The sequence below is a fragment of the Pelophylax lessonae genome (assembly GCF_965119305.1).
Source record: "Pelophylax lessonae genome assembly, chromosome: 11".
Lineage (NCBI taxonomy): Eukaryota > Metazoa > Chordata > Amphibia > Anura > Ranidae > Pelophylax > Pelophylax lessonae.
The window spans coordinates 225,062,164-225,074,209 of NC_138778.1; the positions used below are offsets into that span (position 1 = coordinate 225,062,164).

The following is a 12,046-nucleotide window of genomic DNA, read 5'->3' on the forward strand; positions in this document are numbered from 1 at the left end:
GCACTTGACCAATAGACTCTGGGGCCATAAACTGCTAAGACACCTCCCGCTTAGACAGATTATTAACAGAACTCATATCTTGAAATATATAATGGTTACATTCTTGAAACTGATATTTTATGGTACGGTATTGAATCTACTATTCACAGACACTAAACACGGGTTATCTCGGAATAACCTCTGACCTGTAAGGCATCTGATCGCTAGCTTGTCTCCCCTAGCAACGAAGGTGATCATGTTTGATCTTAATTCAATCGGTATTTTATCTGGCATTCAAATATATATTTTCTATCTTGCTTGTGTATAAAGTTATGATTTTGTGTGTACCTGTGTCCCAAAAAACAGAGCCCTTGAATGTTATACGACCTATTAGCCATATGACTTTGCTCAGATTACAACATAGCTCTGAGCAGGAAGAGACATAGTGGCTAGGAGGTCGGTCTGCTGCTTAGATAAGAGTTGTTTGAAGCCGTGCATACTAATGTTCAGTGACCCAGGGGGTAATTAACACTGCCAAAAGGAGCTGGGGAGAGGGCTGGTAAAGGAATGACCTTTTTGGTTTTTTAAAACTGTCAGCTGAGCTCTGAAACACAAAATGGTTGCTTGCGACAGTTCTAAACGAAATGGCTGCCTGACAAACTGGGGTCCCAGCGCAGGATACCATTACACTGCCAGTTTCTGATACTGAAAAACATCCCCACAGCATGATTCTGCCACCACCATGCTTAAATGAAGGGGTGGTATTTAGGCTTTATAGTGTCAGGTCAAATGGTATTTCTGATTTTTTTTTTATCGACTATGGAGAGATTCATCATATAATCGAGAAGGAGGCATCCCAGCTCTACAAATATCCCATCATGCCTCCTCTTCCTGTGGAAGGCATGCCTGTGGCTGTCATAGCAGGGCCGGATTAAGAGCATCATGGGCCTGGTGCTGAGGATTTTGGAGGGCCTTTTTTATGGAAATAAAAAAAGTAAAAACACAAAAAAAAATTTAATAAAAAAATTAATTCAAACAAACCGCTCACTCACACTATATGTGAATGAACCCACATTTTTTTTTCCTTTTTTTATTATTCACATTTTCCCACAATGCTACGGGGGGGGGGGGCATGGATGTTGTAAGTAGAGCAGTGGACAGGGTCAGTAGCTTTTTAATTTTATTTATGTTGCAATTTATTTTTTTACAATTTTATTCTTTATTATTTTTTTTCACAATGCTTTTGGCGGGGCAGTGGAGAGCAGGGAATGATGTCAGTAGGGCAGTGGACGGTCTCAGTATTATTTTTATTATTATTATTATTATTTTTTACAATTTTTTATAAATTTTTTTAAAGGGGGGTAGGGGGTGTTGGGGGTTGGCAGTGGATAGTGTCAGTAGGGCAGGGGATGGTATCAATATTCTTTTTATTAATTGACTTTTTTTACAATTTAAATTTTGTATTTTTTTTAATTAAATTTTTATATATTTTTTCAAAAGGGGGGGGGGGTGTTGGGGGGTTGGCAGCCGATGCCATCAGTAGGGCAGTTGATAGGAGGGCAGTGGCATTGGGTGGGTCAGTCAGTCCCTGCTGGGCCTATATGAAGGTAGGGGCCAGGAGCTGCAGCTCCAATAGCCTCTATGGTAATCCAGCCCTGTGTCATAGTTATTCAATGCCTCCTGGATTTTGTAATTCCACAACAGCTGGAGTGCTGAGGTTGGCTCCACCTGGTCTTAATCGTTCCTTATCTCCTAAGGAGTTGGTGAGATTTTTGCAGTTGGGTTCTTGGATCAGGACACCTGATGTCTCTGTTAGGTGGTGTCACCCACTTTCAATATTAGGAATACCCCAAGGTGTGTGCTCAAACCTCCAAATGGGCAGCAAAAGAACCAGAACCTATGAAGGGGTGCTCCAACCATTGCTGGAAATAAAAGCTAACTGGTGACTCTGCCCATCTGTAGAGGGAGGATGGTGGAGCTCTGCTCATTGTTAATGGTGTTTCATTCTTCGTTCACAATCTTGCAGTGACCAATCTCAATGATTTCTGTGCCTTTCAGATTGAGGAGCTATACGAGACGTACTGCATTCAATGGAAGCTGCGAGTCGGAGCCAGTAACATGAAGCACGCCTTTTCTATGTCCCCTACTACGAAGGCATCACGGGAAAGTCTCATCGAACTGTACAGGAACTTCCAGGAGTGCACAGAGGTGGGTCACAAGCCTCTTCGATGCTCACATTCATGACATTGAACCTACATTCAGCTGCAGCAGAATGCATTTAGAAAATCTTAGAGGACGCCTCAGCATTTAACTGGCAAGCTTTAGAGAAAGAAAGCCAAACAATCACTAGTTTTAGTTTTCTAAGGCAGGTTTGCAAGTCTTTATCAAAGTACATGTAAACCCAATCATTAAAATCTGATACAAGCTTTAACACATTCATTTCATTATTTTTCAAATAATCCCTTTGCAGTGCTTGCACAGCTCCAATTTGTTTTGTCTAGGGGAGAGGAGTAACGGCTTTACTTACCTGATCCTCCGCTCCCCTGGCAGGCGGCTCTCCCCCTGGATCTGATGGTGGACTGACCCTTAACGTCCTCACATCCAGAGCAGAGCTATGATTATGTCAGGATCCCAGACCACTGGAGTGTGGGGGTGCAGTCACTGCAGGAACTGTTCTAGGGACATGAAGGAGTGGAGGATCAGGTAAGTAAATCTTTTCTTTTGTTCTCTTAGACCATTGGTCTCCAAACTGCTTCTCACAGGCTCTTTGCTTGCCTTTTTCTGACCCTTGAGGCAGAATTCCATCTGCTGACACCAATGGGGGGGCACTATTCGTCCAACTGACACCAATGATGGGGCACCATTTCTCCACTGAAACCAATGATGGGGCACCATTCCTCCCACTGACAGCCAATGATGGGGCACCATTGCTCCCACTGATACCAATGATGGGGCACTATTCCTCCCACTAACAACCAATGATGGGGCACCATTCCTCCCACTGATACCAATGATGGGGCACTATTCTTCCCACTGACACTAATGATGGGGCACCCTTCCTCCCACTTAAACCAATGATGGGGCGCTATTCCTCCCACTGACACCAATTTTGAGGCACCATTCCTCTGACACCAATGATGGGGAACTATTCCTCCCACTGACAGCAATGATGGGGCACCATTGCTCCCACTTACACTAATGAGGGGGCGCTATTCCTCCCACTGACACCAATGATGGGGCACTATTCCTCCCACTGACACCAAAGATGGGGCACCGTTCCTCCTACTGACACCAATGACAGGGCACCATTTCTCCCACTAAAACCAATAATGGGGCACCATTGCTTCCACTGACACCAATGATGGGGCACTATTCCTCCCACTGATACCAATGATGGGGCACCATTGCTCCCACTGACACCAATGATGGGGCACCATTGCTCCCACTGACACCAATGATGGGGCACCATTCCTCCTACTGACACCAATGATGGGGCACCATTGCTCCCACTGACACCAATGATGGGGCACTATTCCTCCTACTGACACCAATGATGGGGCACCATTTTTTCCACTCACACCAATGATGGGGCACTATTCCTCCCACTTATGCCAATGATGGGACACCATTGCTCCCACTGACACCAATGATGGGGCACTATTCCTCCTACTGACACCAATGATGGGGCACCATTCCTCCTACTGACACCAATGATGGGGCACCATTCCTCCTACTGACACCAATGATGGGGCACCATTGCTTCCACTCACACCAATGATGGGGCACTATTCCTCCCACTTATGCCAATGATGGGACACCATTGCTCCCACTGACACCAATGATGGGGCACTATTCCTCCCACTGATACCAATGATGGGGCACTATTCCTTCCACTGACACCAATGATGGAACAACACTCCTTCCACTAAAACAACTGAAGGTTTATTGTTTACTCCCACTGATACCAGGGCATTTTCTAATCACACTGGCCACAGTCTGCCCCCCCCCCCCTACAGTATAAAGCCTAAAGGACAGTTAGGTTGCCCTTTGTTTAGAAGGTTTGAAGACCCCCTGCTCTACACAAAAATAGTAATTAACCTTTGAAGTGCAGGCACAGCCCCACTGCTAGGGATATTATTTTATTTACACAGGGTTGGGCTTTATATCTGCAGCTTTCAATAAAATAATCACTTCCTGTTATGGCGTGACAACTGTGCCCAAGCGTTGTCACCTTATCCCCACCCCTGGTAAATACTACAAGCAGCCGTATCTTTATCAAGAAGTCAGTCCAGAGCAACGATGTGCAGCAGACGCTACATGTATGAAAAAGTGGCAGAAAGAGGCTGCAGGAGATCAGCAGCACTGATAAAGGATGGAGAAAAAAAAAAAAAAAAGAGTTTAGGAAAAAGAAACATTAATTCAGGCAGAAGATCCAAAACTTCAATTACAAAGAAATTTCATGGGGAAGATTGGAGAAATAGGATCCACCCACCCCCATCCCCTTCCTCTGCTAATCCTAACTTATTAAAATCCTTGTCCTTCCTGAAAGTGCCTAATAAAAACTCCCCCAGTAGGCAGCCAGCCAGCAGACGGGACCTGATTTAAAAATGACTTCCTACTTTATATTACAAACTTAGAAAGAGGTTTTAATTAGGTCCTCTTTTCTGCAGAACACCATCTGTTGGGGGATTTAGTATTCGGCATTTCCTGTGGACTGCACCTCCCTCCCTTACTTGCCCTTTCTATTTACTAAAAGTTTTAGAGATTTTATAGTTAACACATGGATTTCGTAAGCTGCTTACATCTCTGACTATAGGAGCCTATTTACATCACTGTGGTGCGTTAACGCACACGCATTAATTTGCACTATGCTAATTCATTTGATTGGGCTGCCTAAAGCACCAAAACATATAAAGGTCTTGTGCTATAATTAATGCTCTCACTCTAACGATCGCGGCGATACCTCACATGTGTGGTTTGAACATAGTTTACATTTGGGGGCACGACTTATGTATGTCTTCGCTAATGCACGCGAGCACGGAGGGAGGGGGCGCTTTCATTTTTTTTCTTATTTATTTTACTTTTTATTTTTTATTTTTACACTGTTTCTTTCATTTTTTTTTTATCACTTTTATTGCTGTCACAAGGAATGTAAACATCCCTTGTGACAATAATATGGCAGAGACAGGTACTCTTTATGGAGGGATCTGGGGTCTAATAATATGGCAGAGACAGGTACTCTTTATGGAGGGATCTGGGGTCTAATAATATGGCACAGACAGGTACTCTTTATGGAGGGATCTGGGGTCTATAACACCCCAAATCCCTCCTCTGCTCTAGAAAGTATTTAAAACGCCAAGATGGGCGTTTTTGAATACTTTAAAATTTTTAAAACTAGCGCCGTTGTCTGCCGAGTAAACCGGAAGTGATGTCATGACGTCACTTCCGGTGTAACGTGAAAAAACCCTACCTCGTGAAAATTCCCTTCCCTCGTCACTTCCGGTGCACATACGTCATGGAACAGCTGAGCAGCTTCCCACTGCGCATGCTCATAGCTGCGGAGGGTAGGGAATTTTCACAGGGTAGTAATGTGTAACGTTACACCGCATCAGCTGTTGCCGCGGGTACATTAAATCATCTCCGCTGCCACATTAAATCATCTCCGCTGCCACATTAAATCATCTCCGCTCCTACCCCTGTGACTTCCCTGATCTCGGTTCCTAAATGTAAAAGCGGCAGGTGTATGAAAATATAAATCACGGAGATCTCGGCTCCGTGATTTACATTTTCGTAGACCCGCCGCCGCTTTTACATTTAGAAGCCGAGATCAGGAAAGTGACAGGGGTAGGAGCGGAGATGGTTTAATGTGGCAGCGGAGATGATTTAATGTACCCGCGGCAACAGCTGATGCGGTGTTACCTTAGAAAACCCTACCCTGTGAGAATTCCCTACCCTCTGGAGCTGTGAGCATGCGCAGTGGGAAGCGGCTCAGCTGTTCTATGACGTATGTGAAGAGGAAGTGACGAGGGTAGGACATTTTCACGTTTTCACGGGTAGGGTTTTTTCATGGAACACCGGGTTACTACATCCGAGACCCGATCATAGCCAATTCCACCTTTGTTTGGCTCTCTGGCCAGCCCAAGCGAGGGGCAGGAAGGGGGGACATCCCTCCCCGCTGCTTGTAATAACAGCTGAGCGGCTGCTTAGACGCATCAGTTGTTATCACAAGAAAGCCAACCGTCAGCTCTAAAAAACAGTATTGGGGGGTTATGCCTGCAGATGCATATTATCCTGGTACCACCACTTGAAGCAAAAATGAACTAAAGGTGCGTGATTTTGAATTTGCACTTTGGTGCAATTTGGTAACCTGGTAACAATGTATCACCTCAGTTATCTTTGTTGTATTAGGCTCGGTTCACACTGCTGCGACTTGGGATCCGACTTGTGAGACCCCAAGTCGCATGACATGTGAAATCCTATATTAGTCAATGAGAGCGGCCTTAATTAGCACCACTGAAGTCGCTCTGATCTTAGAAAATGTTCCTATACTACTTCAAGGGGACTTCTATCCGACACTTCTATCAAAGTACTACTCAATTCGCCAGGATGTCGCCTGGCAAAGTTGCTCCGAAGTTGCGTGACTTTCAGGTTACCTAACATGCCTATACTTTTCTGCTTTGTGCTATCGTTTTGCACAGAGCAGCCCCAATCCTCTTCTTCTGGGGTCCTTCACTGGTGTGCCAGGCCCCTACTCTTCATCAGGTGCCCCCACAGAAAGACGCATTCCCTGGGGGCACCCGTGCGGGCACGCTCCCTAGTCCTGCTGCTGCGTCCATTAACATAGACAGCAGGACTCGGCCCCGCCTCCTCTCCCATGTCACAGTGGGAGCCAATGGCTCCTGCTGATATCAATCTGTCCAATGAGGAAAGAGACAGTGGCTGGAGCCGCTGAACTTGTGCACATCGCTGAATCGGATCGGGTTCAGGTAAGAATAAAGGGGGGGGGGGTCTGGGGCTGCAGCACAGAAGGTTTTTCACCTTAATGCATAGAATAAATTAGAGGGAATAACTTTGAGGCCTTCCAACCACTTTAATGACAAATGACTAGAGCTGCACCAATTATATGAATGTGTGCAAATGACACCGCTGCTGACATCAAGGGTCGTTCTTTAACTCAACTCCTGTTAGGGGTAGGCCAGACATCTGCTATCCATTAGCCTGAGAACAACCATACACAATGCCGAACATGCCGGAAATACAATTTAAAATTGGGAGGGGTGGGGGGGAGGAATTACCTTGAAAATCTACATTCCACTGTTGGAATACAGAATTGTATTTTGTGAAACAACTACTGTACATCAGTATTTAGTAGAGGTACTTTCTTCAACCAGTAGATGGCGTTGTTTATAAGTTTGTAGCTTCATCTATGGTATGCTCTATGTATTTTCTCTGAAATAAAAAGTTTCCAGTTTCCTGTCTGCATTTAGGCAGCAAAGCCCATGTGGACTGTGCACTGTCTGTTCTGTAGGGCCCAATACAAAACATCTGGGGTCAAGTAAGTCTTTTCTGACGATATATATGTTTTTTTTTCTCTAGGACATGTGTACAATCGAAGGAGCACTGGAACTGCATCTGGGGGAATTTCACATTAAGATGAAAGGTGAAATCTCATAAATACATATTCCCTTAGATAATCCTTGTATGAAATGGCTCTATGTTCATAGTCTTCATTCTCCTGTTATAGCATTTGTGCATCGTACCTAAACATGATCATGTACCCCAATAGGTATCAGAATTTGGCAGCACTGCCCAGTGCTCTCCATAATCTAACAAACCTGGTCAGACGTGCCCCCCCATCTCTTCCTTTGCATTGTTTTAGGATACTTGTGACAAGGGATGTTGATTTTGTTCATCTAGACCAGCATCAGTCTTCAACTCAATCCCTGCTGCTCCTCTGGATTTTAGACCCAGGCTGTATGAAAGGCCTCTGTGACAAACTCACTCAGGACAGGGGCTTTTGGAGGGGACTGCAGGTTAGCCTCTTGCCTACTGACTATGGGTCCTGGCTTATGAGGGAAGACTGCTCTTTGTGGGTTGTATGCTGGGGGGACCCTTGGAGTAATGTTACTTTGGATTCAAATAAACATCTCCCCAAGACGCACAGACTCTGGGACTCTAGGCCTAGGATCCATGTTAAAGGCCTAGCTGCCTATTGCCAATAGGGGACCACTCCGCACAGTCAGACCCATGTCAGATGCTAATGTCATCAGCTCAACCACCTGTCTTCCACACATTGTTGATTGTACTCATTAAGTCACCTATTGTCTACTGTTGGGATGTGTTAACACTTGTAATAGTGAGTATTGTACTTCATTAGCTCAAGTTAATTAAATCACTGTCATCTATTAGTTGCTAGTGGGAAAGAAGAATACTGTTTGTGTTGGTTGTTCCTTAGATATGTTAATTATATTCCTGTACACAATTTCATCTGCATATGATAATGTTATGAGGCACCTGACCTGGTGGGGTATATTTTCGGTGTGAGTTTGTTCAATAAATGTTCCAGATCTTATACAAGCTATTCTCGGCTAGTTTTGCATGGGGGCGGCTAGAATATCTGATATCTATATTCAAGACTGAAGGAAGCTGTATTCTGATGGAAGCCCACAAGAGCATTGTGGGGTCGTGGTTTAGTTACAGTCTATTCTTCTGTCCAAGGGACCACTGCTTCTCTTGCTATGCCCAACCTCTTCTAAAGGTTTTTGCAAGATCTAGAAGGATGAGACAAAGATGCCCTTTGTCCCCAGGGCTGTTCGCTCTAACAATTGAACCCATGGCCATCCTTCTTTGATCTTTGGACGCCGTGGGGAGCCTGATGGTGGGACTTTTAGTGGAATGAGGATAGTTGTACACCGATGACACTCTCCTATATCTACACGATGCCTCGGACTCTCTGACGGTGGCTCTGGCGATCATAGATCGATACGGTAGTTTCTCTGGGGTAAAGATTATTTGGGGTAAATCTAATTTATTCCCCGACTAACTCACCTCCCCACTCCACTCCTCTACAATGTGTACCGCAGTTTAAATACCTAGGTATTGTCATACGCAATGATTTATCCTTATACCTGGCTGACAACCTATATCCTGTATTGCAGAGGTTGCTAAAAGTGGAACTTTCGCTTTAACGCTTCCTGACCCCCCCTGACATGCTACATTTGGCATGTCACTGTTTTGGGGGGGGGGGGGAGGAGGAAGTACCTAGATTTGACAGGTACCCACTCCCACTTCCACTCGGGCCGCCTAAGCGGCTCAAGCAGAAATTCTCCTCTCCCCCTCCCTCCCTGCAATCTTCTGGGACACGTCACAGATCCCAGAAGATCGCCCATCCACTCAGGGTGTGCAGCGCAACTCGTGCATGTGCAGTTAGCACCCGACTGCTATATGCGAACTGCTGGCAGTGTTAATACAAAGTAATGACACCCCCAGATTAGCTCGCATTATCACAGTGCAAACTGTCAATTTGGACAGGAATCAGATCACTTAGGTGTGAACCCCCATGCAATCCGATTCTTGTTCAGACCCAAAAAAAGGGCCTGCGTGACTTTGGTCTGAATGCAATGCGGATTCTGCCACACAATCTGTATGGCTAAATTCGCATCGCACAGACATCGCATGTGATTTGCAGAGCAGTGTGCTCTGAATCACACTCAATGTCAGACAGATTGAGTACCATCAAGGCCAAAGCTAAGGAGACTACTTATAGGAAGATCCACCATCATATGTGGAAGACTTGCATTGCGTGGTGTGAGTCTCTTGGGGTTCATCCTCGCTCCTTCTCGGTGGCTCAGATTTTGACCTTCCTTCAACGGGAGGTTGAACAGAAATTGGCCTTGAGTACCATCAAGGCCAAGTGTCGGCTTTGGCGGTCTTCTTCCAGCCACCTTTGGCCACACACTCCCTGGTGCATACCTTTCTTCAGGGTGTCTGAAATTTGGTTCCTCCAGTGCGGTCCCCATTGCCACCTTGGGACCTCAATTTAGTGCTTACTTACATGCGACTAAATATTGCTTAAAAATTATCGTTTCTCTATATATTAAAAAAAGGCTCAACAGAGATAAAAATACAAACTTATTTCGGCATCCTGATTTACTACCAGTGTTAAATAACTGACAATCTTCCAGTAGTTTTGCGAGTGATTAATGGCCTTTCAAATGATTTAAGCTTTAAAAAAAAGGCGGCTGTATATTTAGAAATGTGTTGAAATGAACCGGAGACTGATCATAAAACTCTTCAGAGTGTTTAACTGTCTTTCTCTTGTCTAGGTCTGGTGGGTTACGCCCGGCTTTGCCCCGGAGATCACTACGAGGTACAGTAACCATATTTCTTTCCCATCCAGGGACCATACACCGTGCCCTGGTTCATAAACCATGGAATACTGACATCATCTTCCCAGAATCCTCCGCAGTGTTTACTGGAACCCATGAACCAGGCAAAGCGGTATGCCAAGCCCAAGAGATCATGGACAATCCTGGCTGCAGATGAATAGTCATATATTCAGAGAGAGGACTGTATGTGGTGACTTGATAAATGGTATTAGGGAGTGACGTGCGGCTCGGGGAGTATGAACGCTGTCGGTCAATTCCCTGAACCACTAAAAGAGGGTTTTACTACCAGCTCTGGCGGACATGAAGCTCGCCAAGTCTGGCACACGGCTCCGGTAAACTCTGAGATTCTGGAACTGAGAAGTGAAGTGAAGGATTCAAATGGAAGACAGGCCGAGCTCGTTTTCTAAGTTAGTTTAGATGTGAAAATATAAAACAGGTAGACCGCGCTCATAAACAGCCAGTAAAAAAATTCTTATCTGAACTTAATTAATAGAAATGCAGTGCTCATAAAGTCCCAAATAATACACAATCTTCTCCCATGAGAATTCGCTTCAAAAAGACACCCGTCTTGTCCACAAATGTCAACTTCTCCACCAGCAATCACATGGACATTCCACTCACCAGATACTGTATATGTGACCCCCCATTACAGGTAGTCACCACCAGCTTAGGAAGATTTTCGTGTTCATCAGGTGCAATAAGTATCCTCAGGGTAGGTATATATAGAGAAGAGAAAGACTTCAGATATATGTGACCTCCATTAAAGGTAGTCAACACCAACTTAAGAAGATTTTCGGGTTCATCAGATGCAATAAGTATCCTCATGGTAGGTATATCTAGAGAAGAGAAAGACCTCAGATATATGTGACCCCCATTAAAGGTAGTCAACATCAGCTTAGGAAGATTTTCGGGTTCATCAGATGCAAGAAGTATCCTTAGGGTAGGTATATATAGAGAAGAGAAAGACCTCAGATATATGTGACCCCCATTATAGGTAGTCAACACCAGCTTAGGAAGATTTTTGGGTTCATCAGATGCAATAACTATCCTCAGGGTAGGTATATATATATATATATATAGAGAAGAGAAAGACTTCAGATATATGTGACCCCCCATTACAGGTAGTCAACACCAGCTTAGGAAGATTTTCGGGTTCATCAGGTGCACTAAGTATCCTCAGAGTAGGTATATATATATATAGAGAAGAGAAAGACTTCAGATATATGTGACCCCCCATTACAGGTAGTCAACCCCAGCTTAAGAAGATTTTTGGGTTCATCAGATGCAATACAGTAAGTATCCTCAGGGTAGGTATATGTAGAGAAGAGAAAGACCTCAGATATATGTGACCCCCCTTATAGGTGGTCAACTCCAGCTTAGAAAGATTTTCAGGTTCATCAGATGCAATATTAATACTCAGGGTAGGTATATGTTGAGAAGAGGAAGACCTCAGATATATGTGACCCCCCATTACACATAGTCAACACCAGCTTAGGAAGATTTTCGGGTTCATCAGATGCAATAAGTATCCTCGGGGTAGGTATATATAGAGAAGAGAAAGACCTCAGATATGTGTGACCCCCCCATTACATGTAGTCCACACCAGCTTAGGAAGATTTTTGGGTTCATCAGATGCAATAAGTATCCTCAGGGTAGGTATATGTAGAGAAGAGTAAGAC

The 12,046-nt window shown here is 44.6% G+C and overlaps 2 protein-coding genes across 2 annotated transcripts in view; one reads left to right on the forward strand and one right to left on the reverse strand.

Moving 5' to 3' along the window:
• Positions 1–12,046, reverse strand: part of BCAS4 (breast carcinoma amplified sequence 4) — a 1,047,728-nt gene that overhangs the window by 648,461 nt on the left and 387,221 nt on the right. The window lies entirely within an intron of this gene.
• The window catches only part of RIPOR3 (RIPOR family member 3), a 265,471-nt gene that overhangs the window by 166,996 nt on the left and 86,429 nt on the right, over positions 1–12,046 (forward strand). Inside the window, exons 7-9 of the mRNA XM_082272182.1 lie at positions 2,038–2,187; positions 7,576–7,639; positions 10,305–10,348. Coding sequence (XP_082128308.1) covers positions 2,038–2,187; positions 7,576–7,639; positions 10,305–10,348 — 258 coding nt within the window. The remainder of the gene's footprint in view (positions 1–2,037; positions 2,188–7,575; positions 7,640–10,304; positions 10,349–12,046) is intronic.